The following is a 25,503-nucleotide window of genomic DNA, read 5'->3' on the forward strand; positions in this document are numbered from 1 at the left end:
TTTATAAATATAATTATGTCTTAATTTTAGTGTTGCTTCTAATAGGATCTCCTTATGAGATTCAAAGAATAGAAATTCCCTGCAAACTACATTTTATCTTGTTAGGACTATATCTCTTGTCCAAATACAACATATACTGGGTAATTTGAATTCAGAGAAAAAAAAATCTATCCTGGATTTGGTCTTGGAATTAGGACTTAAATAACTCTTTTATAAAATGAGAGTTCTTTTGTTTGGTATTACAGCCTGCTTATTTCTCATTCATATTTTAGTAGTTTGAGTGTTGAAAACTGGGTTTGCAGAATCACTCCTTTTGAACCGAGGGTAGAGTTTTGGTCAAGAATGGGTGCTGAGGAGTTCCCGTTGTGACGCAGCGGAAAAGAATCAGACTAGGAACCATTGAGATTGTGGGCCTGATCCCTGGTTACAGACATGGCTTAGATCTGGCGCGGTTGTGGCTGCGGCTGCGGCGTAGGCAGGCAGCTGTAGCTCCAGTTAGACCCCTAGCCTGGGAACCAACATACGCCACAGGCGCGGCACTAAAAAGCAAAATTACAAAAAAAAAAAAAAAAAAAGAAGAATGGTTGCTGACATATGTCTGGCTCAGTAAGCAGGGAGAACGCTGTCAGAGGCCACCAGCACGTCCTTGTCTGAGAAAGCAAATACTCTGCTTACTTTGCTTAGCGTGCTCTGCCCACTGCAACTCAGAGTGAGGCTACAGAATGGAAGAGAAAACGTTTGTCTTTTTTTTTCCTTGTTGAAAAGGAAGAGTTTTTCTCTCAAAATTTTGAAGTTTAGTGTTGATCTCTGGGCTGTCTTTAGTATAGGGCCCATTAATCTTTTAATTCAAGACTGTTGAGAAGAATTTGAAAGTGAAGATGTTTATGAAAGTGTGTAGGATTTGTTTGAGATAAACTAATTCATGGTTTCTTTCCTCTGTATTATTTATCTAGCAACCATTGGGTTGTCCATTATATTGGAAGCCTGAGGGGTGTTGATCTAATAAACCAGTAGGATTACTTTGAAGGCTTCATTATTTAGATCTTGCATGGATAGGATGGTTGATAAAGGAAAATAAAAAATAAAATCTCATTAAAATAAACACTCTTATAATTGGTTTTCCTGATAATTGAAACTGTTTAAAAGAAAAATAAATAAAAGATAATATAGCCCACCGCCTTTGAAAACTGTTCAATGGAATATAATCTAAATACAACTAAGGCTTTTCTGGAGTGCTTCCTGTTACTTATTATTAAGGAATTAGATTGGAAATTGTTTCCTTATTTGCAACTTTGTTCTTAAAAGCTTTCCTTTGAATTTTAGGCAATGCAGTATGACTTCTTTAATTTCAACTCATTTAACCTTGATGAATATGAATACTATGAAGTAAGTTTTCAAGGATATTGTTTCTCACTCTTTTATACATATTTTCCTTTCAGAAGTAATAGTCTTGTTTTTTTAAAAAAAAAACTGAACAATTTAGATATGTATAGAGTTAAAAAAAAGTCATTTTTATTTTCTTATTCCTGTTTCTGTAGTCCTCGTTCTTACTGATTTTTGCATCTGCTACATCCTTCCAGGGTGAATGAGTATATACCTGGGCATTCTTTTTTAATTTTTAGTTTAATTTTTTTAGTATCGATGACTTTTATATAGTGATTAAATGAGATAATATTTGTAAAACCCTTAGCTTAGGGTCTGATGAAATGAATAGCCATTATATATCTAATTACCTCTGGAAAATATCTTTTTTTGAAAATCATAACCTATTGTTTGTATGAAGTCAAGACACTTCTGGGTTGCAAATTACAGAAAGTAAACACAGGTGGCTTCAATAAAATGGGGAAAATTTATTGCTTTACATAAATCAAAAGTCCAGGAGCAAGTGTAACTTCACAGATGACCAGATTCAGGCACTCAAACACTTACCAGAAATTAGGATAGAGCTAGTTTTGCTCCAAAGGCAGTTATCCCTAGTAGGGATAAAGGCTACTAACAGTTGGATTTACCCATTCGTTTTACCAAACCCATTGGAAAAGAAATTCAGAGCTCCAGCAGAAGACTTGCCAATTCCACTCTTTGGTCTGGCTTACTTAGGTCATGTCTCTACCCCAGAACCAGTCTGTGTATTCTGGTGAGAGAGGAGTTGAATGGGTGTAGATTACACTGGCCCTCCTAGTAGCTGGAATCGTGTCAGCCCTGTCAAACCACAGAGACCAGTGAAGGGAGGGGATGTGGAAAAGAAAGAGTCCAGGCAGACAGAACTCCTGATGTCCTCTGTGTTTTTAAGTGTAGTACTTTTAGAATTTTTTATTTATTTTTATTTTTATTTTTTTGTCTTTTTAGGGCTGCACCTGGGGCATATGGAAGTTCCCAGGCTAGGGGTTGAATCAGAGCTGCAGTTGCCGGCCTATACCACAGCCACGGAACTCGGGATCTGAGCCGCATCTGCGACCTATGCCACCAGGATCTCACAGCCATTCCAGATCCTTAACCCACTGAGCGAGGCCAGGGATCAAACCTGCATCCTCACAGATACTGGTCAGGTTCAGTACAGTTGAGCCACAATGGAAACTCCAAATGCAGTGCTTTTAAAAAATTTTTTACGGAAAGAATGAGTGATGTGATTCTCCTCTTCCACCCACTAAGATAATGAGTACAGTGCTACGCTTAAGGTCCTTTTTTGGCTAAGAATACTTGTGGAATCTTGTTTTTTTTTTTTTTAACCCAGCTATAGTTAGTTATCTTGACATGCTCACTAAAAATGAATTGCACCGAGGGCATGATACATAGCAGTATCTGGAATCCTCAGATAACTGTTCTTTCACAGTCAATTTCTAAAGTAACTATTATTTTAAACTCCTGATATAAATGCACTATTTTAGGATGATTGGGTTAATAGTACCAAAGATGTCAAAGCATATTGTGTGTTTCATTAGGCCAAGCCTACCTTTACTTCTCTGTAGGTATGGTATATCCTTCTAAAGCACAATATATATTTATTTACCATCTTAACTATTGCGTATAATGGAATTATTAACATCATTTTTCATGCCTCTCCTTATAAAATGAAACATTTAAAATAAAATGTACTTTCTCTTTTTGGATGAGCAGAACTACTAAAAACACCCATGGGTGTCCCTTCAGTGTAGCACAGTAATGCCTTTATGTGCTTTTTACTAAGAAGTAATATAGGTGCTAATGAGCTTCCCTCTCACTAAGGCCAACAGTGCAACACTGTGGGGGGACGTAGCAGAATTGTTTGCTTTCAGTGAAATTGCATTGACTCTTTAGATAGCTACAGACCACGGTAGCTTTGTTTAATCTCAATAGTGTGTTTAGACATTTTGGATTGCTGTTTTTCATCGATTCCATGATGCCCTTTTTTTTCCTGGTTTAGCTGCTTTGAATTCAGGATGCATCCTACAAATCTATGGGTGCCTGTGATTCAGTGAAATCTCATACACACATTTCTTACTAAAACTCCAAACTTCTGGGAGTTCCTGTCATGGAACTGTGGGTTAAGGATCTGGTGTTGCCATGCGCTGTGGTGTTGGTCGCAGATGCAGCTTGGATCCCGAGTTGCTGTGGCTGTGGTGTACGGCAGCAGCTGTAGCTCCGATTCGACTCCTAGCCCAGGAACTTCCAGATGCTATGAGTGTGGCTCTAAAAAGACAAAAGACAAAAACAAAACAAAAAAATCTCCAAATTTCTGATTTTACTTCAAAATCAGAATATCTGGCAACGCTTGTCCTCATTGCTGTTTACATCGTTTAGCGTGGAAGGAACATGGGCTCATCATTTCCCTTCACTGATAAATTAAGTCAAGGAAATTAGTTTTGGGTTACCTGCCTGGCCCTTTGTATCTTTAGGCAACTCTCGGTTTCTTTCTTACCTATCTCAGGTACACGTATATACATTCCAATTATAAAGCTACTTAATCCTCTTTTTATGTTTTCTCCTTCCCACTTTCAAGTGTCTCCTGTATCCTGCTTAGGTCTTTGTGTATCTTTTCTGTTATTAAATTTGAACTATATTTACTTTATAATAATCGTTGTGGATATTCAGTCCAAAGAACTTAATATCAGGAAGTAAAATATTTTGAATTTCAGTTTATATTCATGTTCTTTTCCTGGAGACATACTGTAATCTTAGTATACTTGTAATTTTGAATTTCCTGGTGAGTTTAGTGAAATTTTTTCATTGACCTTCTTATTAAATAGCTAGCAAGGTCATTCCCATTGTAGCTCAGGGGAAACGAATCTGGCTCGTATCCATGAGGATGCAGGTTCGATCCCTGGCTTCGCTCAGTAGGTCAGGGATCCCACGCTGCCGTGAGCTGTGGTGTAGGCCGGTGGCTGTAGCTCTGATTCGACCCCTAGCCTGGGAGCTTCCATATGCCACAGATAGAGCCCTAAAAAAGCAAAAACGTAAAAATTTTAAAAATTTAAAAATTGCAGCTAGCAAAATGATAGGACGGTGTCTCTCTACAAATGAAAAGTAAATATTGAGAAACCAAGAACCTACGTGGATTGTTTTTTTCTCCTCATTCAAGGAGTCAAGACTGCTCATACTGGAAGCCAGTTAGTCATTGAGGAAAACGGGGAAGCTTCCAGATCCCTCATAACAGAACAGTTTGCTTTCTTATTAATTAGCAGCAGCTGTATGAGAATTTACTTGGATAGAATAACCAAAGCTGACTACTATAGCCAAAACATGCTGTTAAATTATAGTTAGTAGGGTTAGATGTTAGCTAACTATAGTTGTCCCTTGGTATCCATGCGGAATTGGTGTCCCCTGTGGATACCAAACTCTGCTGCCACTCCAGTTTCATAAGCAGCCTTCTTATTCCATGGATGCAGAGGCACAGATCCTGAGGGTTGACTGTATTCTCTGGGAATGCTCATAGCAGGCCAAATCTTAGTTTCCTGTCTCATGGTCACTTATAAACAGCCTTTGTGCTAAAGCACATAGACTCGAAATCCTTCAGAAACTGGTGGCAAGGAAATAAAATGAAATTAAAAATGAATTATGCCGGTCTTCCCTTTGCAGAAAGCAGAAAATGGAGATTTAAATTGGATCATACCAGACCGATTTCTTGCCTTCTGTGGACCTCATTCAAGAACCAGACTTGAAAGTGGTATGTGCAAATGTGGGGCCAGTATAGTTTTGTTCCTGAAAGTACCCATCCTGCATTTGCTTTTGAAAGAGTCCAGAGAGTTAAGTTAAGCTTGACTGTCTTAATTATTTGCGTGTGCTTGGTCATTGTAGCATATTATTTTGCTCAGACTGGGATTTTTTTCATTTTTTTTTTTCACAGTAATAATCAAATTGGTCTTTAATCCCCAGTCCAGATACTGTTCCCACCCAGTTAACAGGTGAAATTGTTATCCATTGTTTGCGTTCTGCCTTTTACAACATCTGGCGAATTTCTTTCTGTAGGTTACCACCAACATTCTCCTGAGGCTTATATTCCATATTTTAAGAATCACAACGTTACTACCATTATTCGACTGAATAAAAGGATGTATGATGCCAAACGCTTTACAAATGCTGGTTTCGACCACTATGATCTTTTCTTTGCGGATGGCAGCACCCCGACCGATGCCATAGTCAAAGAATTTCTGGATATTTGTGAAAATGCCGAGGGTGCCATTGCTGTGCACTGTAAAGGTATGTTTCCAGGGTTGGTTGAAGAACGGTGGACCTGTAGCCTGGGAACCCTCCATATGTGGCGAGTGTGGCCCTAAAAAGCAGAAAAATGAAATAAAGAATGGTGGACCTGAGGAGTTCCCATCGTGGCGCAGTGGTTAACGAATCTGACTAGGAACCATGAGGTTGCGGGTTCGATCCCTGGCCTTGCTCAGTGGGTTAACGATCCGGCGTTGCTGTGAGGTGTGGTGTAGGCTACAGACGCGGCTCGGATCCCGCGTTGCTGTGGCTCTGGCGTAGGCTGGTGGCTACAGCTCCGATTCGACCCCTAGCCTGGGAACCTCCATATACTGTGGCAGCGGCCCAAAAAATGGCAAAAAGACAAAAAAAAAAAAAAAAAAAAAAAAAGAATGGTGGACCTGAATCTGTCTGTGTGTAGAAACACAACACCCTTGTTTAGATTATATGCCAGGACACAGGAAGCTGCCTTTGTTTTTTAAAGAATTCTTTCCCCCCCCCTTTGGTAAGTTGCTTTTTTTCTGAAAACCACTTAATAGAGGTCTGATTGCCATAAAAAAAGCTCCATGTATAAAGAAAACTTAAAATTCCAATTTTATGTAAGAAGCCTAGTAGATTAGGTTGTATTCATAGGTAACCATCAAAGTCTTATCACATTGAAATGTTTCTGCTGATTCATTACATATCTATTCAGTGCCTGCTCTTTGGTAGGTTCTGGCATATGTTAGGACACAGAGCCGACTCTAAGAGCCTATGTTTGCTTGGTTTTTAGCAGCTAGGACAGTGCCTAGTGCTTAATATGTATTTATTGAGTGAAAGTGAAGTCATACATGGTATGGATATACTGGTTAAGGATCTGGTGTTATCATTGTTGTGGTGTGGGTTGGATCCTTGGCCTGGGAACCTCCGCATGCCAGGGGCATGAACCAAAAAATAAATAAATCAAACAGCTGCTCAGTTGCTTGGGCTCCTGACACTGGCAGGATGGGCACGCGTTGTGGTCTCCATGGCCACGAGACCAGAAGGGATATGATGAATGGTACAGCAAAGCCCATTTGGGCACAACCCTAAATGGGTTTAGCCCTGAAGCCCAGCCCTTTTGGAGGCAGTGTTCATCCAAAGGGAATTGTGCTCCAAAAAGTAGGGGTTGAAGCCAAACAGCCAAATTTCTGCCTCGAGCAATCATGTCAAGATTTGGCTAATCAAGAATGACAGGAGTTCCTGTTGTGGAGCAGCGGAAACGTATCTGACTAGGAACCATGAGGTCGAGGGTTTGATCCCTGGCCTCGTTCAGGGGGTTAAGGATCCCACTGTGGTATAGGTTGCAGACAAGGCTCGGATCTGGCATTGCTGTGGCTGTGGTGTAGACAGGTAGCTATAGCTCTGATTAGACCCCTAGTGTGGGAGCCTCCAAGTGCTGGGGGTGCAGCCCTAAAAAGCAAGAAAAAAACAAAAACAAACAAACAAAAAAAAGAATGGCAACAACAACAACAAAAATCAACAGCTTTTGTACCCAGTGATGGTTGCTTGAATTTTATTGAAGAAAACGATGATACTCTGGTTGCTGGATTTGGTTGCAGAGGTTACAAAGGTCATACTGTTGGTGACATTCCCGGAGTCTTCTTTAAGGGTGTCAGAGTGGCCAATGTCTTTTAGCTTTATACAAAGGCAAGAAGGAAGGACCAAGATAATAAATTTTGATGGTGAAAGCATGATAATAATAAATTTTCATATGCCCCCCCCCCCCAAAGACCTCATTGGGCTAAAACGAAACTTAGAGAAGTATATGAAATCAGGAAAATGATGCATGAGCAGAAATGTTTCAAATGGTAGTTTATGTTAGGTATCTTTTGCCAAAATTTTAAAAAATAATTAAAACAAAATCCCACATTGGTTATTTCAATTTTTAAGTTATAAGAAGCAATTGAGGTTATTCTCAGCTGAGCTACTCATTCAGGACAGTTCTGTTCCCTGGGGGACATTTGATGATATCTGAAGACATTTTTTGGTTTTTATCACTTATGGGCAGGGGTGCTACTGGTATCTAGTGGGTAGAGGCCTGGAATGCTCCTCAGTATTCTAAAATGGGTGGACAGCCTCCACAACAAAGAATTATCTAGCCTCAAATAGTTCTGAGGTTGAAGAAGCCTGAAGTTGACTGTTGACGAGTTCCCACTGTTGCTCAGTGATTAAGAACCCGACTAAGTATCCAAGAGAATGCGGGTTTGATCCCTGGCCTTGCTCAATTGGTTGAGGATCCAGTGTTGCCATGAGCTATGTCTAGGTCGCAGATGCAGCTCAGATCTGACGTTGCTGTGGCTGTGCTGTAGGCTGGCGGCTGCAGCTCTGATTCAACCCCTAGCCCGGTAACTTCCATGTGCCACTGCTGCGGCCATAAAAAGACCAAAAAAAAAAAAAAAATCTGAAGAGGATTTCATATGATTAGGTCTTTGAGAAAGAAAGCTGATGACAATGTGAAGGTTGGATTATGAAGTGGTAAAAAAGTGAGATTTATTAGATGGTGCATTTGCTCAAGGCACCATAACAGAATACCAGACTGTGTAACTTAACAAAAGTTGGAGTCCTGTCATGGCTAAGCAGAAGCAAATCTGACTGTCATTCATGAGGATGCAGGTTCGATCCCTGGCCTCCCCCAGTTAGGGATCTGGCATTGCCTTGAGCTGTGGTGGAGGTCACAGATGTGGGCGAATCCCGTGTTGCTGTGGCTATGGAGTAGGCCGGCAGCTGTAGCTCTGATTTGACCCCCAGCTTGGGAACCTGCATATGCTTCGGATGCAGCCTTAAAAAAAAAGTTTATTTTCTCGCAGTTTTGGAGGCCAGAAGTCTAAGGTCAAGGTGCTGGCAATGTTGGTTTCTGATGAGACCTCTCTTCCTGGCTTGTGGACAACTGCCTTCTCTTTGTCCTTCTTATGCACTCATTCCTGGTGTCTCTTCCTCTTGGAAGGAAGGACACCAGACCTATTGTACCAGGTACCCCTTTCAACATCCATCACCACCTCCCCCCCTCCCTGCTAGCTCATGACCTTGTTTAATCTTAATTTCCTCCATAAAAGCCTCTTTTCCAGGAGTTGCCGTCGTGGCTCAGTGGTTAACGAACCTGACTAGCATCCATGAGGATGTGGGTTCGATCCCTGGCCTTACTCAGTGGGTTAAGGATCTGGTACTGCCATGAGCTGTGGTGTAGGTTGCAGACACGGCTTGAGTTCCTCATTGCTGGGGCTGTGGTGTAGGCTGGTGGCTACAGCTCTGATTGGACCCCTAGCCTGGAAACCTCCATATGCTGCCAGTGTGGCTCTAAAAGACAAAAAGGCCAAAAAAAAAAAAAAAAAAAAGAAAGAAAGAAAGCCTCTTTTCCTGAGACAGTCGCACTGGGAATTAGGACTTCAATGTGTGGATTGGGGGGCTAGAGGACACAGTAACATTCTGTTCTCTGGGTACCCAGTATTCACGTCCTTGTGTACACTCAGCCCTTCCTAACAGCTCCCAAAAATCTTAACCCGCTGCAGGGTCAATTCCAAGTCTAAAATCTCATCTAAATATCACCCGAATCAGGTATAGGTGATACTCCAGGTATGATTCATCCTGAGGCAGATTCCTATCCAGCTATGAACCTGTGAAACCAGACAAATGATGTACTTTTAAAATAAATTAATGTTCCGGTCGTGGTGCACTGGAAATGAATCTGACTAGTAACCATGATGATGCGGGTTTGATCGCTGGCCTCGCTCAGTGGATCGGGATCTGGCATTGCCCTGAGCTATGGTGTAGGTTGCAGACACAGCTCAGATCTGGTGTTTCTTTTTTCTTTTTTTTTGTCTTTTTGCCATTTCTTGGGCCGCTCCTGCGGCACATGGAGGTTCCCAGGCCAGGGGTTGAATCGGAGCTACAGCTGCTGGCCTATGCCAGAGCCACAGCAGTTCGGGGATCCGAGCCGCATCTGCGACCTACACCACAGCTCACAACAACGCCGGATCCTTAACCCACTTAGCAAGGCCAGGGATCGAACCCACAACCTCATGGTTCCTAATCGAATTTGTTAACCTCTGATCCACAATGGGAACTCCCCAGATCTGGTGTTTCTGTGGCTGTGTTGTAGGCGGGCAGCTGCAGCTCTTATTCGACCCCTAGCCTGGGAACTTCCATATGCCGCAGGCACAGCCCTAAAAAGCAAAAATAAAATAAAATAATGGAACAGATATGGAGTAGATGTTTCTATTCCAGATGAGATCGGGTGTGTTCAAGGTGCTATGTTCATAGACTAGACATTCTCCTTGGGGGAAATTGGGAAGATGGAGGTGGTGACAGGTCCCCAGCAAGACCAGATCCTAGCAAGGCAAATGCCATTAGATCTTTAGGATCTTTGGCTTCTTTCTCTGTGATACAGGCCCTCTGGGATGGCATCACATGCCTGTGGTCCAAGGTGGCGGTCTTGCTCCTGTGGTTATGGGTGAGGCAGCCTTGCCCTCTGAAACCATGGAGTGGCCCTACCCTTTGAAACCCTTTGAAGCAGCAGGTGGCCTTGACCTCTGGGCTTTGGCAGTGGCAGCCAAGCCAGTTTCAGCATCACCCTCAGCATTATCCTTTCCTGCTCTTGCAGGAGGAGCAATGTTTGCAGCATTTACCTCTGTTGTCTAGTTCTCTGGAATTGCTGAAATCTCAAAGCCTTCTTTATTTCATCCTGTTTCTGTCCCTGCTAATCCAAATTGACAGTGTGTCTGAAAGTGTAATCCCATCCCTGTGCTTCTGCTGAGATGGCTGATTAAATCCATGGGTGATACCTTTATGGAATTGATTTTTTGATCGCACCCTGGGTATTCACAGTGCACTTTCTCGCTTTTTGCAAAATGAATAGGCCCAGAGTTTTCTAAAGGTTTAGTTTCTCATTCCTTTTGGCTCAACAATTACTTCTTGAGTTCATCTCTTTCTTCTCACTTGAGTAAGGAGAAACCAGGCTGCCCCTTCAAGACTTTGCCTAGGAATCTAAATCTCCTCTGACAAGTATCCAAGGTCCACACTCCACCAAGCACTAGAATACAATTCAGCCAGGTTTTTTTGCTACTTTATTCTAGCAAGGATCGCCTTTTTTCTTGTTTGTGGTAACATGGAAACCTTGTTTTCATCTGAGTCTGCACCAGAGTCACCATTCACTTCGTTAAAGGCAATCTAAGTTTTTCCCTAACATGTGCCTTAAAATGCTCTCAGCCTGTGCAATTCCAATGCCAGAGTCACTTCCGCTTTTTTTTTTTTTTTTTTTTTTTTTTGCTTTTTATGGCCACACCCTCGGCATATGGAGATTCCCAGGTAGGGATCGAATTGGAGCCACAGCTGCCGGCCACAGCCACAGCCACAGCCACCCCAGATCCGAGCCGTGTCTGCGATCTGCACCATAGTTCATGGCAACGCCGGATCCTTAACCCACGGAGCAAGGCCAGGGATCGAACCTGCGTCCTCATGGATACTAGTCAGATTCGTTTCCACTGAGACACAACGGGAACTCCCACTTCCACGTTTTTATATGGTGTTACAGTAGCATGCCACTTCGCAGTACCAACATCTGTATATTACTGAGGGCTTTCCAGAGAAACAGACCCAGGAAGATAGGTGTATACATAGAGGAGATTTATTATAAGGAATTGGCTGATGTGAATAAGCAGGCCGGTGAGTACAGAATTTGCTGTGTGGACTGGGAGGCTGGAGACCCCCGGAAAGGCAGTGGTTCGGTTGAAGTCCAAAGGCAGTCAGCTAGAGAATTCCCTTGAGTCTTGGGAGGCCAATATTTTTGTTCTGTTCAAACGTTCAGCTCATTGAATGGGGCCCATCCATATTATGGAAGCCCACCTTTTAGCTTACTCAGCGTCAACTAGTCTCATCCAAATATACCTGCCAGCTTGACATGTAAAATTAACCAACGTGGGAAGTAATGATAGTCTAGATAAGAGTAACGGAGGACAGCAGGAAAAGGATGGAAAAAAGTTCATGTGAAAATAGGTATAAAAGTGGAGTAGGAAATACTGTTGGATGAGGGAGAAAGTACAAGAGTTTGAAGCTTGCATTTTTAGAGAGATGGTGGTACTATTGACAGAGAACTCAGATTATAAAACCCTGCACTTAACTGACAAAGCATCACTTAGAAAGTGCATGTCAATCTTGGCTAATCATGTGGGGTCATTTAGGAATCTTTTCTGTCCAGGCTGCATCACATACCAATTAAATCAGAATTCTGGAGGTAAGACCTCAGTGTTTTTTAAAACTTCAGTTGATTATACTCTGCACTAAAACATGTGAGAACTACTGTGTGGGGGGGAATCATGGGAAGCTTTTTTAAAAAAAATTCTGGAGTTCCTATCATAACTCAGTGGTTAACGAATCCGACTAGGAACCATGAGGTTGTGGGTTCGATCCCTGGCCTTGCTCAGTGGGTTAAGGATCTGGTGTTGCCATGAACTGTGTGTCGGTCGCAGATGCAGCCTGGATCTTGCATTGCTATGGCTGTGGCTGTGGTGGCTACAGCTCTGATTAGACCCCTAGCCTGGGAACCTCCATATGTTGCAGGTGCGGCCCTAGAAAAGACAAAAAAGTTAAAAAAAAAAATTTTACCTGCCCAGCAAAATTCTGGAGCACATGAGGCCAGGTCTCATTGGTTTGTTTCTTTTCCTAGCTGGCCTTGGACGAACAGGCACTTTGATAGCCTGCTACATCATGAAGCATTACAGGATGACAGCAACTGAGACCATTGCTTGGGTCAGAATCTGCAGACCTGGCTCAGTTATTGGGCCTCAGCAACAATTTTTGATGATGTAAGTAGGCGGAGCGCAATGGGAAGTAGAATTTTTCTTAGCCTTTGGTCACAGCAGACGGCTTCATAGGAGAAAGTTGTTCATACGTCTCTTTGTGGAAAGTTGTGTTTTGATACTGTGATTTAAATAAATGCCCTAGGAAACAGGCAAGCCTCTGGATGGAAGGTGACTATTTTCGTCAAAAGTTAAGGGGTCAGGAGAATGGAAAACACAGAGCAGCTGTCTCAAAACTCCTCTTGGCTGTTGATGACATTTCAATCAATGGGGTCGAGAATCAAGACAAGCAGGAACCTGAACTGGTAATGGAACCACCCCGATCTTGCTTCTGTCCTTGCTTTAAGTGCTGTGGAGAACATTTCAGGGCATGGAGAAAATCGTAGATAAAAATAATAAAGCACATTTTCAGGCATTATTGTCATACTTTTTTTATACTTGTTGCCTTCTCTAGGAAGCTTTTAGTCAAGATAGTTAATGTGTCTGTAAAACTAAAGCTTTTTGTTTGTTTTTGTTTTTATTTGTTTGTTTTTAACTCACAAGGCATTGGTGATTAAAAGAAAAAAAAGGGTATGTGAAGTAAGTTCTTTAGGTGACCTGATGATATCTCTTCCCCGTATTTTTCCAGTTTCATGATAGTTGATGTAGGGACCAGTTGTCAAATGGAGAACTTTTTTTTTTTCTTTTTAGGGCTGCATCTGTGGCATGTGGAAGTTCCCAGGCTAGGGGTCCAGTCGGAGCTGTAACTGCCGGTTTACATTACAGCCACAGCAACCTGGGATCCGAGCCACGTCTACAGCCTTTACACCCCAGCTCATGGCAATGCTGGATCCTTATCCCACTGAGCAAGGCCGGGGATCGAACCTGCAACCTCATGGATCCTAATTGGGTTTGTAACCTGCTGAGCCACAATGGGGACTCCTTCAAATGGAGAATTTTAAAGAACCAAGAGTTCAGTGGGTAGCAGTACTAGATTTTAAGTGGTGGTAAGTAGATTGTGAAATTTTTAAAAGGATGTTTTCAGTATTGACTCTTCCGTGCCAAAATGTTTTCTTTTTCTTTTTTCTTTCGTTTTTTTTTTGCTTTTTAGGGCCATACCTGTCACATCTGGATGTTCCCAGGCTAGAGGTTGAATCAGAACTGCAGCTGTCAGCCTACGCCACAGCCACAGCCACAGCCACAGTAATGCCAGATCTGAACCATATCTGCAACATACACCACAGCTCACGGCAATGCCGGATTCCTGAGGGAGGCCAGGGATTGAACCCGCATCCTCATGGATACTAGTTGGGTTCGCCACAGTGGGAACGCCCTCAAAATTTTTTATAACAAGAGCGCCGTTGGGTTCTTTGTGCAAGTCAGCTTTTGGTTGTCTTGAAATGTATCCTATAGCTTCATTTTGAAAGCAGCAAAATAGAGTTGATCAGGAAGTTGAGGTATATTTGTATGTGTCTGTGTATGGTCTGTATGAATAAATGTAGCTGTTATGCTTCACTGCGTTAATAAGTACAACTTAAGTCAGTGTTTTTTTGCGTATACAGTACAGTGATGATGACGAAATCAATGGAGTGACACAAGGTGATAGACTTCGGGCTCTGAAAAGCAGAAGACAATCCAAACCAAACGCTATTCCCCTCACGTGAGTCTGATTTCCTTCGTGCGGCTGATGTTACTTAATATGTGTATGAGGTCCTACCTGAGCATTTTTTTCCTGTGCCTTTTTTCTCCATGGTTGCATGTCCATCATTCCACTTGGAAATGAAGATCGACATGATTTAATATCTAGGAAGTTCCTGTGGTGGCTCAGTGGAAACAAATCTGACAAGCATCCATGAGGATGCAGGTTTGATCCTTGGCCTCACTCAGTGAGTTAAAGATCCGGCATTGCCGTGAGCTGTTGTATAGGTCCCAGACACCGTTCGGATCTGGTTTTGCTGTGGCTGTGGGGTAGCCAGGCAGCTATAGCTCTGATTCAACCCCTAGCCTGAGAACTTCTATATGCTGCAGGTATGGCCCTAAAAAGGAAAAAAAAAAAAAATCTAAGGGTTTTAGTTCAGAAGTTCTTAGCTATCCCGTGTTTATCTCCGTCTTGTATTAGAACCTCTCTAACCTGTGTAGTTAGGAAAGCACTCTTAGGAATGCTTTTTCTCCATGGACAATAACCATGTTACATCCTCAAGAGAGGGACAGCAGATGTCAACTGTAGAACAACAGATTTGTCCAGAGTTCTTAGGATTGTGAATTGCTTTACTCACTACCATATTACACATAATTTGTTTTGATAGGGTAGAATTTAATTAGTAGTGACATAATGCTTTAATGTCATTATATTATTTTAGGTCAGCAATGAATTGATTAAACTATTTTTGTATTAATTTTTTGGTTGAGGAATTATTTTCAAGTTACAGAAGAAGGTTTAGCGTGGGGATAGGAAGTTTTATAGTTACTGGGTTGTGTGTATGTCCACTCGTGCTTGCTGGTGTGAGTGTTATTTGGGATTCAATCTCATGGAGCAGCCTGGATTGTTAGAAAGATATGTAGAGTCAACAACTTGGCCATTGTCCTTTTTTTCTAGGGTATTCTTTTGTAGATGCTCCCACCTGTGCCATTGTATTCCTTCCTTCTAGTAATTTTCCCTTTTCATTGTTGGGTGGGTACCAAATTTTGGCCTTTTTTTTTTTTTTTTCTTCTTTTTTTTGGTGACGGAGGTAGGTAATTTTTTTTTTTTTTTTTCCAGTGATCATCTTGTAATATGGTAAGGAACTAACAGCACAGTAAGTGGTCATGGCAGAGTAGAACAGGCCTTTTGAAATTACATTCCAAAATAGAATTTTTACGCATAAGATATGTATCATCAGGGGCCACTGCTTTGGGAGATTCTTAAAAGACCCCAAGAAAAGAATTGAGTTTTCTGGGAGTTCCTGTTGTGGCTCAGTGGAAATGAATCCAACTAGTATCCATGAGGCCATGGGTTCGATCCCTGGCCTCGCTCAGTGGGTTGGGGATCTGGTGTTGTGAACTGTGGGGTAAGCTGGCAGCTGTAGCTCCTATTTCGACCCCTAGCCTGGGAACATCCATGTGCCACAGGTGCAGCCCTAAAAGGCCAAAAAAAAAAAAAAAAAAGAATTGAGTGTTCTAAAATAAAGTACCACGTGAATGAAAGCCATCAATGAGTAATTTTTTTTTTTTTCCCTCTTTTCAGGGCTGTACCCGAGGTATATGGAGGTTCTCAGGCTAGGGGTCTAATTGGAGCTACAGGTGCTGGCCTACACCACAGCCACAGCAACACCAGATCTGAGCCAGGTCTGTGACTTATACCACAGCTCATGGCAACTCCAGATCCTTAACCCACTGAAGGAGGCCAGGGATCGAACCTGCAACCTCATGGTTCCTAGTCGGATTCATTTCCGCTTCACCACAACAGGAACTCCCCTAAATAAGTTTTAATCACATATTCTCTCTTGCCATTTAGTGGTATAGTCAATCAACTAGAATGCTGTAAGGATGGTGCATTTTATATAATTTTTTTAATTGCAGCTGCCATTTTGTTTTTAATTTCGTTATGTCTCATTTAATGTCTTAATGGTTCTTTTTATTTAGAAATAGCCTATTCTAGATTATCGTTCGGAAGTCAGTTTTAGACATGGAGGAAATAACTAGACTGGTGCTTCTTAAACTTCAGTATGCATTCGAGTTTGCTGGGGAGCTTCTTAAAATGCAGATCATGGTCAATGGGTCTGTGCCATCAGATTCTGCATTTTTGGCCCATTTCCAGGTGTTCCAGATGCTGCTCGCCCAGGGACCACACTTGGAATCACAAGCCTTTGAAAATGGATGGTTTTGTGTGTTGCTTTTCGTCACATCCAGGTTTTTTGTTCTATTTTTCAGAATCTGCAGCATCAGTTTATTTCTCAGTAGCTCGTTGCTTTCTCTTCAGAAGTCAAGCTGGGAGTTAAGGGGATGGGAATTCTGTTTAGTCAAATGTTCTTGAGTTCAGTAGGGCTTCGAGGACGTTTCCTTTGGTTAGTCTTGAGTCTGCCAGCTTGTGCATATGTTTTCTGATAGTTCAAATCATTTGATGCTCCTTTCTAGAAAAATTGTTTGTGTAACATAAAAGGAAACAATGGGATTTCCCATCATTGCTCAGTAGGTTAAGGATCTGGTGTTGCTGTGGCTGTGGTATAGGCTGGCAGCTACAGCTCTGATTCGACCCCTAGCCTGGGAACTTCCATATGCTGAAGGTGCGGCCCTAAAAAGAGGCTGCCCCCTCTCCCGCCAAAAAAAGAAAGAATAGAAAACAACAAATGTATACTAAAATTCGATATATGGTTGGAAACCAGAAGTTGACAGTAGATGCTATGACATTCACCTCCGTATATGAGGTTTCCCTGAGGTGGAAGTTGAATGTTATCAGTGATGGTTGAATGAAAGTAGCTAGAAAGGACCAACCTCTATGCTATCCATTTGTTTCATTACCTATTTATACCCTCCCTGAGGCCAAAAGTAGTAAAGGACACTGGCCCTTTGCTCCGAAGCAGTCTTGGTATATGTTAAAACAACCAAGTACAATGGTTGAAATTAAAAAAAAAAAAAAAAAAAAAAAAAGAGCTAGGCGGTTCCTTGTGATGCAACGGGTTAAGGATCTGGTGTTGTCACTGCAGCATCCTGGGCCACTGGCCTGGGAACTTCCACATGCTGTGGGCATGGCAAAAAAAAAAAAAAAGAAAAGAAAAAGAAAAAGAAAGAAAGAGAAAATAGCTTCCCCTGTAATTGTAATTAGAACCCCTGAAACAAAAAAGCATAGCCCCCAAACTGTCCTCTCCTCATACACTCAACAAACTTTTAGGTCACACTTTTAAAGGAAGAAGCAAAAGGCTAAAATCCTAGGCTCTTAATTCTGTGTACAGACCCTAGGGGATTTAAGATTTCCTTTCCTTTTCCTTCTATTTTGCTTAGTCCCTCTTTTGCTTTTTCACACCCTCCTTGCTGTTATAATCATCTTTTTTGCTCTTACCTGTAGCTCTTTTGGCCCTAGTAGAGATCAACTGGAGAGCTCCTTTCCTTCCCAAGTCTTTGTTGTTATTTTAGGAATAAAAGTCCCCTGAGAGAGAGAGAGTTTGCAGCAGCAGCGGCTTGGCTTGGGAAATTGAAATTCAGTTCCTGCCTCCCAATTTTGACCCATCGGTCACTGTGAACAAGTTATTATTTTGCTTTCCTGTTGGTACCTAGCCAAATGAAAATACTCGTAAGAGGGAAAGGTAGTGAAAAATATATGAGTACTAGTGATCCATAAGAGGAAGTTATAGTACGTAAAATAATCCAGTCATTGGCTTCTGTTTCATAAACAGTCGATATTTGGGGGAGCATTAAAAAGTTATTACAGATTGTCAAATAGGAGTTTTGTCAGAGAGCGTGTCTGATCCTGACTACCGTGAAGACGGGGCATCATGTAACACCAAGATCTGGAAGTGATCTTCAGGACGTGATGACAGGTTTATTATGGTCGGTCCAAAAATAGATTTGGTAGATTTTATAACTTCATTCATGCTGCCTTCATGGATCATCTTTCTACTGAAGATTTCTGCTAGGATTGTTAGGGGTGAAGGAAATGATACACGAAGCGTGGAAGTGCCGCTTACATGGGAATGGATAAAAATAGAGATGTAATTCGCATTGAAAATCCCTTAAAATCCCCTAACAGTACAATGTAGGTGGGTATGTTGCATCATTGGAAAAGAATTCTTTTTTTTTTTTTTTTATGAGATCATATTTATTTTATTTTTATTTTTTTTTGTCTTTTTGCCATTTCTTGGGCTGCTCCCGTAGCATATGGAGGTTCCCAGGCTAGGGGTCGAATCAGAGCTGTAGCCACCAGTCTACGCCAGAGCCACAGCAACGTGGGATCCAAGTCGAGTCTGCAGCCTACACCACAGCTCACGGCAACGCCGGATCCTTAACCCACTGAGCAAGGCCAGGGATCGAACCCACAGCCTCATGGTTCCTAGTCAGATTCATTAACCACTGCGCCACAACGGGAACTCCGGAAAAGAATTCTTACGCCATGAGCTTTACTAAAGGAACAAATGAAAATCTGTAATGCAAACAAATGGGCTGCTGTGTTCATTTGTAATTGTGCCTCCTATGAACTTACTTGTTACCAGTCCAGGGCTTGTTTGTTCGTCTGGTTGGTTTTGCCTCCTTTTCTTCTGTGGTTTGGTTTCCTGTGTGCCTGTCTTGTGTATTTTGAAGAATTTCAGTCACAGAGCTAGGACTCGGATTTCTGTATCCCGCAATGCAATAAACATGGGGTGGTTATCCACCTAGAGGTCGGGTCTGATCTTTTATTACCAAATAGCAAACCTGTTTAAGACGGAAGACAGCCTTTTTTCTCCCTCGCCAACAGAAAATGGTTCCTGCGCCCCTTTGTATCGCAGGGGATCTAAAATCCACACACGCCTTCATTTTGATTATTGTATGTATTTTGGATTCCCAGTTTGAACATCTGTTCTTTCCCCTTCACCCCTTTCCAGATGTTCCCTAGCTGTGCTGACCTCTGCCCTGTGTAGTGTTGTCATCTGGTGGATTGTGTGTGACTACATTCTCCCCATCCTGCTGTTCTGTCTCGATGGTTTAAGAACACAGTAGCATCAGGACCCTTTGACAGGTAGCTGCTGTGTAAGTGCCCCGTTCCATTTCTCTACAAGCGCCCACCTCTGGTGTCCAGTGTGTTTCTCCTGATGCATGTTTTCCTCCCTGTCAGCTCTTCCAGCTTTGTTGGTTTGCCTTTTTCCAAAGGTTCTCATTCTGAATCTTTTCACTGGATGCAATGGTGGCGGGGAGGGAAGGCTTCGCTATTCCTGTCATACAAGGGATATTAAAAATAATACATCTTGTTTTTAAGATATGCTTACTTGTAACCGTTTTGGGTTTTTTTTTGTTTTTTGTTTTTTGTTTTTTTGAAATATCCATTTATGTCAGTGAAGTGAATTCTTTTCCCTATCAAAAAAATGTAGTTAGTTTGGGATAATTGGGGTGATTTTCTTTCAATCCGTTGTCTCATTGAAATAACTTTCCTCTTTCTTTCTACAGTAAATATCTTTAATATATCCTTTCCAATCTAGCGAAGAGAATTTTCCCACTGATTTTGCTGTGATTAGTAAAGATTTGAGGTCTAGTGAGCATGGGATCCTGTTTTACCTCTGCTTCTGCCGTTGTCCACAGCGCTCTCTCAGCAGGCACCTGCTTCCTTGTTAGATCTTCTGTCTGGAGTGTGCACATTTTTTCTGCTGCCTCACTTCACTTCCTTCCCTTTAGGGAATATAGTTAAGTACAGTTTTCAACACTTGGCGTTGAATGAAAATAGGAAAGTGGAGAAGACTGGAGTCCCTTGTTTCTGTTTGTGTTTTTACGCAGCAGTCACCGCACTCTTTATGCTATTCTGCCTTCCTCCTTGCCCAGAAATAACCAGAATGCCTTTATTAGGTTAATAGAGGCAGAATGTGTATTCTCTAGATGTTTTCCATCCTTCAGTGAGTACCTTAACAGCAGAGGGGTTCTTTTTCTGCAGAAGGATGTGGCAAGAAGCGCACGTGGGCATCATATGGTTAAGACCAGGAATACAGAGGGTACCCTGTGAGGCCGTGGTTGTGGTTCATGACCACCCTCTTAGGTCCAGGCTGCGTTCTTTTTTTCTCTGAAACTTTTTCTTTAGCTCATATTTTGAGAATTTCTTGTCTTGTTCCAACTTGGACTTGGGAGTTATCAAGAAATACAAAAGCGCCTTCTAGGATCTCATCCAAAGTAAGATTCCATTGCAACCAACTCTAGTACTTTGTGGTTTCATGAGATGCCTTCTGTTGGCTAGAAAAGGTTTAAAAATCTAGCAGATGCCATTCTTCTCAAAATGAAGGAAAAGCAGCTTAACATGTTCCAATTCATGACATTTGAAAAATATCTTATTAAGGAGTTCCCGTTGTGGCTCAGTGGTAACGAACCTGACTCGTATCCATGAGGATGCAGGTTCCATCCCTGGCCTTGCACAGTAGGTTAAGGATCTGGCGTTGCCGTGAACTGTCATGTAAGTCGTAGATGCAGCTCAGATCTGGCCTTGCTGTGGCTGTGGTATAGGCCGGCACCTACAGCTCTGATTAGACCCCTAGCCTGGGAACTTCCGTACAGGCGCAGCTCTAAAAAAAAAAAAAAACAACCAAAATCTTATTAATGCAAGCTTATCATTACATAGACACATATGTTGTATTTCCAACACAGATTATCCTTTTGGATGTTTTGTTCCTTTACTTGTCTTAAGGAGCTTAGATTTCATGTACTGACTCAGGACCATCACTCCCTGCATAGATCTATTCTTCTCAAACTGTTCCAAGGGGCAAAGATATTTTGAACAGGTGGAGTCAGTGCTCCTAATATTTAGGCACTTCATGATTGTGTTATTTTTGGCAGGGTAAGTTTAAAAATGGTCTCTACACAACTTAGAATAGATTTACAAGGAGATCCTGCTGAGTAGCATTGAGAACTATGTCTAGATACTCATGTTGTAAGAGAACAAAGGGTGGGGGGAAAAATGTAATGTATACATGTAAGGATAACTTGATCCCCTTGCTGTACTGTGGGAAAATAAAATAAAAAGAAAAAAAAAAAGAAAAAAAAAGGTCTCTATCAGGCCCTTCTCTTTTTAATATTCTATGTAAGGTGTAACCTCTTTGTTATTATTATTGACATTTGCCATTGTATTTCTAGACCCAAAGCAGTGTATTCAGTTTAGCCTGCCTGATTAATTTGGAGTTTACAGAAACAAAAGCTTTCAACAGTAGCAGTGATGTAAACAGGTAATCATCCTTGCAATTACCCTTTGAGGCGGCTGCTTATCGGCCCCACTGTTAACATTTACCTCTGCTGGCTGATGAGAGGCAGTTGCCTGGCACGCCTGGAGAGCTCGCCTGTTTAACAGTACTTAGCATGCTGCCTCTGACTCGGTGGAAAAGGCACCTCTGCAGGTTGCAAGCCTCAGGCCCATTGTTGTTGGTGACTTTTTTTTTTTTTTTTTTTTTTTTTTTTTTGGTCTTTTTAGGGCTGCACCTGTAGCATATGGAGGTTCTCAGGCTAGGGGTCTAATTGGAGCTCTAGCCGTCAGTTTACACCACAGCCACAGCAACACCAGATCTGAGCAGCACCTTAGACTATACCACAGCTCACGGCAATGCCGGATCCTTAACCCATGGAGGGAGTCCAGGGCTCGAACCTGCGTCCTCATAGATACTAGTCAGATTCGTTTCCGCTGCGCCACAATGCGAACTCCAGGCCTATTATTTTGAAGGCTCGTTTCGTTGCCATGGTGGACCACCCATATAAATAGTGCATAGTTGCCCCGATTGATCTTCTTCTTGGACTTGAACATTTATGTTCAAAGCATTTTTATGACTTGATAGGTGAGAGACCTGGCCTTTCAATTTTTTGCTTGGCCGCCCCAAGGTGCAGGTATCTTTGTGTCCCAAATCTGAAAATCCTGGACCTCAAAAGATACTACAGAGAAGAAAGGAACCTGCAGAATGAACAAGAGATCAACAGTGGGCCTGAGTGTTCTGTCAGGAAAAGATAGAAAGGAGAAATGACATATGCTGACTATTACCTGCAAGGCCGTAGGGCTGGCCTGGTGTGCAGAGCTGGAGGCAGTGAGTTCCACACACCCTGGGGCAGGGCGAATGCTTCACGCCTGTTTGCCACTTAACCGGCCTCCTTTTGTTACTTGTAGGATATCTCGGGTAATAATCTAAGCGTGGTTGCTGAGTTTTTGTCCCACTTTATTGGTGTATAACCTACAGATGTAATAACTGCTCGTTGTTAATGCAAGTAACTGAATCTTTACTGATACGATTAATGCATGCCAAATTTCTGTCATGCTCTTCATTTTAAGATTCCACATAAATTATTATGTATTAATAATATATTACTTTACATAATTGTTGACACTAATTTTACGGAGAAATATTTTTTTTAAAAGATGTTTCTGGGAGTTCCCCTTATGGCTCAGTGGTAATGAACCCTACTGGTATCCATGAGGATGTGGGTTCCATCCCCAGCCCCACTCACTGGGTTAAGGATCCGGCATTGCTGTGAGCTGTGGTGTAGGTCGCAGATGTGCTCCCTGTGGCTGTGGCGTAGGCTGGCAGCTGTTATCTTCTATTCGACCCCTGGCCTGGGTCCATATGCCTTGAGTGTGGCTCTTAAAAAAAAAAAAAAGTTTCCTATCGGCCTAAAATAGGACTTAGCAGGGATTTCTTGTTTTGAATAGTATAATAGTTCATTTAAACATAATAATCAAGAGGAGTTTCCATCGTGGTGAAGCGGAAACGAATCCGACTAGAAACCATGAGGTTGTGGGTTCGATCCCTGGCCTCCTCCGTAGGTTAAGGATCTGGTGTTGCCCTGAGCTGTGGTGTAGCTCGCAGATGCGGCTGTGGCTCCAGCGTAGGCTGGCAGCTGTAGCTTCGACTAGACCCCTAGCCAGGGAATCTCTATATCCTGTGGGTGCGGCCCTGAAAAGACAAAGGACAAAAAAAAAAAAAAAAAGCCCCAAAACATAATAATTAAGAAATCAGGAGGTAAATTTCTTAAGCAGGAGATTGGCTCTTGTTTTTTTCCCCTCATATTAATGATATTACAGTGTGGTAGTTATCTATACTTTTGGTCATAAACAGCCTCAAATTATTTGAAAAGTAGATGGGATATTTCTGAACAGATTTTTTTTCTCTGTTTGTAAAAATTGGAGATAAAAACCATGGAGCCTTGCCAAGTGGCTGAGAGGCTTTAGGACAGCAGTGGAAGCATTGCCATTTGTTTCCACTGTTGTTTTGTTTTTCTTTGTGAAAATTCAAATCCTTAGCAGAGACAGCTAACTATTTCCTCCTCACTTTATAAACTCAAAAAGAATTTAAAAATCCTTGTTTTCGGGAGGTCCTGTTGTGGCACAGCAGAAATGAATCCAAGTAGTATCCATGAGGATGCAGGTTCGACCCCTGGCCCCTGCTCGTTGTGTTAAGGATCTGGTGTTGCCATGAGCTGAGGTGTAGGTTGAAGATGTGGCTCAGATCTGGTGTTGCTGTGGCTCTGGTGTAGGCTGGCAGCTGCAGCTCTGATTCGCCTCCTAGCCTGGGAACTTCCATATGCTACAGGTTTGGCCCTTAAAAAATAACAACAAAAAACAAAACCCCTAGTTTTCAAGGATAGAATACATATGCCAAGGCAGTGGGTGCCCTTTTTGATCATAAACTGTGTCTGCATATACACTTGCTGTTTTGTTAGAACAGCCAACATTTAGGATAATAAACCTTGATCAGAAATCTTGAATCAGGCATTGGCTGACTCACCCAGGATCAGTGTCCCTCAGTGAGATCAAAGGCCAGATTCATAAGGTTTTCAGAAATAGTTCTTGGATAAAGAGAAACAGCCTCCCTCGGCTCTACTCTGTCTCTTCCCCAAACAGCTTGAAATCCGCTGACCTCCAGACTTCGGCTCTGGGGCAGTTCAACCCATCATGTTCCTAGTGATGCGAAATTCGCATGTTACTAAATGTTTAATATCCTGTGAGTTTGGTACTACTAAGATTCTAAGAATTGCCTAATCTTGACTACATTCGAATGACCTGGCTTTGGTTATTAACCACCATGGTGGTAACCCAGGCAACAGCGGGTAGGGCTGACGACTACTTCATTGTATTGGTTTCCTTTCCGTCATGAGCTGGGTTCTCATAAATTCTTGGTGGCTCTCTCACCTTTCTGTTTGGATATAAGAGGAGAAAACTTTTTAAAGTGTTTTTTTTTTTTCCTCACAGAAAAAAGGGAGTGTGCACCTATGCAGTTCAGAGTTTCAGTTCATGATCGCTTGAGAAAAAGAATGACTTGTACATTTTTTTTGACGTTTTTTGCTCTTTTCCCTGTGACAATTCAATGAGGAATTTTAAAACATCCTGTGCTTATAAACAAGGTATTCCGTGTGGATTTTATCTGAGGTGTTCTTTCGGATTCCTGAATTTGCCTCCTGAGCAGTCTGTTCCTACAGACATGGTTCCTTGAGATGCCCAGAATTTAATTAAATCAAGTTCACAAAATTTAAACAGTTTCACTCTTATGTTAATGCTACTTGGTGATTTAGTAAATAGATGCAATCCTGACCAAAAGCTCTTGCTTGAATGTACTTTTGAAATTTGAAATGCTATAAAAATTGCTATTGATTTGAGGTTTGTTGCTTGTACTCTCAGTTCTGAAGAGTGAACACTGTGTAGGTGTTTATATTTGAGGTTTTTAAATGTCCTTCTTTTCATGACTAGAATTCTGAGAATCTCCTTATACTTTGGGGTATGGCATAAAGATTTATTTACTGATTGATTACTTTGGTGTGGGAATTGCTTTAACAGGCTAGGTCCTTTGTTTTCCAAAGCAAAGTTCTCTGGTTATCTTTTTATCAACTTTCATAGGGAAATGAGATGCTTTATTTCAAAAGACCTTGATGTAAAAATGTGTTTTGGATTTTTATGGCAATTGTGTCTATGGAAAAATCCTATCAGTTCTTAAGAAAGCAATTTGCACAAAAGGTGCACAAATGCCTTCCTCTCTTAAGTATTTGCAAATTGTTTCAGTGAATATAATGTTCTTTTTTTCCAACTATTTTCAGAGTAATTCTTCAGTCCAGTGTTCAGAGCTGTAAAACATCTGAACCTAACATTTCTGGCAGTGCAGGCATTACTAAAAGAACCACCAGATCTGCTTCAAGAAAAAGCAGTTTTAAAAGGTGAGAAAAGAATCCTGCTTTTCTGAAAAGTTCTGAGTGTTGGTTTTCCGGTTTGATCGCCTGGAATTAGAGATGAAGACAAGAGAAAAGAGCGTCCCTGTGGTGGGAAATTAATCAAAAGTGTCGGATTTCATCATCATCTATAAAAGTCTGAGCCATTGTAATGTAGGGTTTGGTTTGGTTTTGGTTTTCAGAGGCGATTCTCCACGTTGGAAATGTG

General features: G+C 41.8%; 1 protein-coding gene across 33 annotated transcripts in view; it reads left to right on the top strand.

Moving 5' to 3' along the window:
• The window catches only part of CDC14B (cell division cycle 14B), a 119,334-nt gene that overhangs the window by 85,000 nt on the left and 8,831 nt on the right, over positions 1-25,503 (top strand). For 7 of the 33 annotated variants that reach the window (XM_013989701.3, XM_021064580.2, XM_021064575.2 and 4 more), the window contains 7 exons: positions 1,324-1,386; positions 5,053-5,140; positions 5,443-5,673; positions 12,350-12,488; positions 12,628-12,787; positions 14,024-14,121; positions 25,167-25,283. In XM_013989701.3, the coding sequence (XP_013845155.2) occupies positions 1,324-1,386; positions 5,053-5,140; positions 5,443-5,673; positions 12,350-12,488; positions 12,628-12,787; positions 14,024-14,121; positions 25,167-25,283 (896 nt within the window). Of the gene's footprint in view, positions 1-1,323; positions 1,387-5,052; positions 5,141-5,442; positions 5,674-12,349; positions 12,489-12,627; positions 12,788-14,023; positions 15,504-15,715; positions 16,741-19,012; positions 19,158-25,166; positions 25,284-25,503 lie in introns of those variants that run through there. The other 26 variants (XM_021064578.2, XM_084979697.1, XM_084979701.1 and 23 more) reach the window with 10 other exon arrangements.

This window comes from Sus scrofa, chromosome 10 (assembly GCF_054392235.1).
Source record: "Sus scrofa isolate SSC_HxYL_T2T_F1_AM1 chromosome 10, Sscrofa_HxYL_maternal_Yorkshire_Landrace_v2.0, whole genome shotgun sequence".
Lineage (NCBI taxonomy): Eukaryota > Metazoa > Chordata > Mammalia > Artiodactyla > Suidae > Sus > Sus scrofa.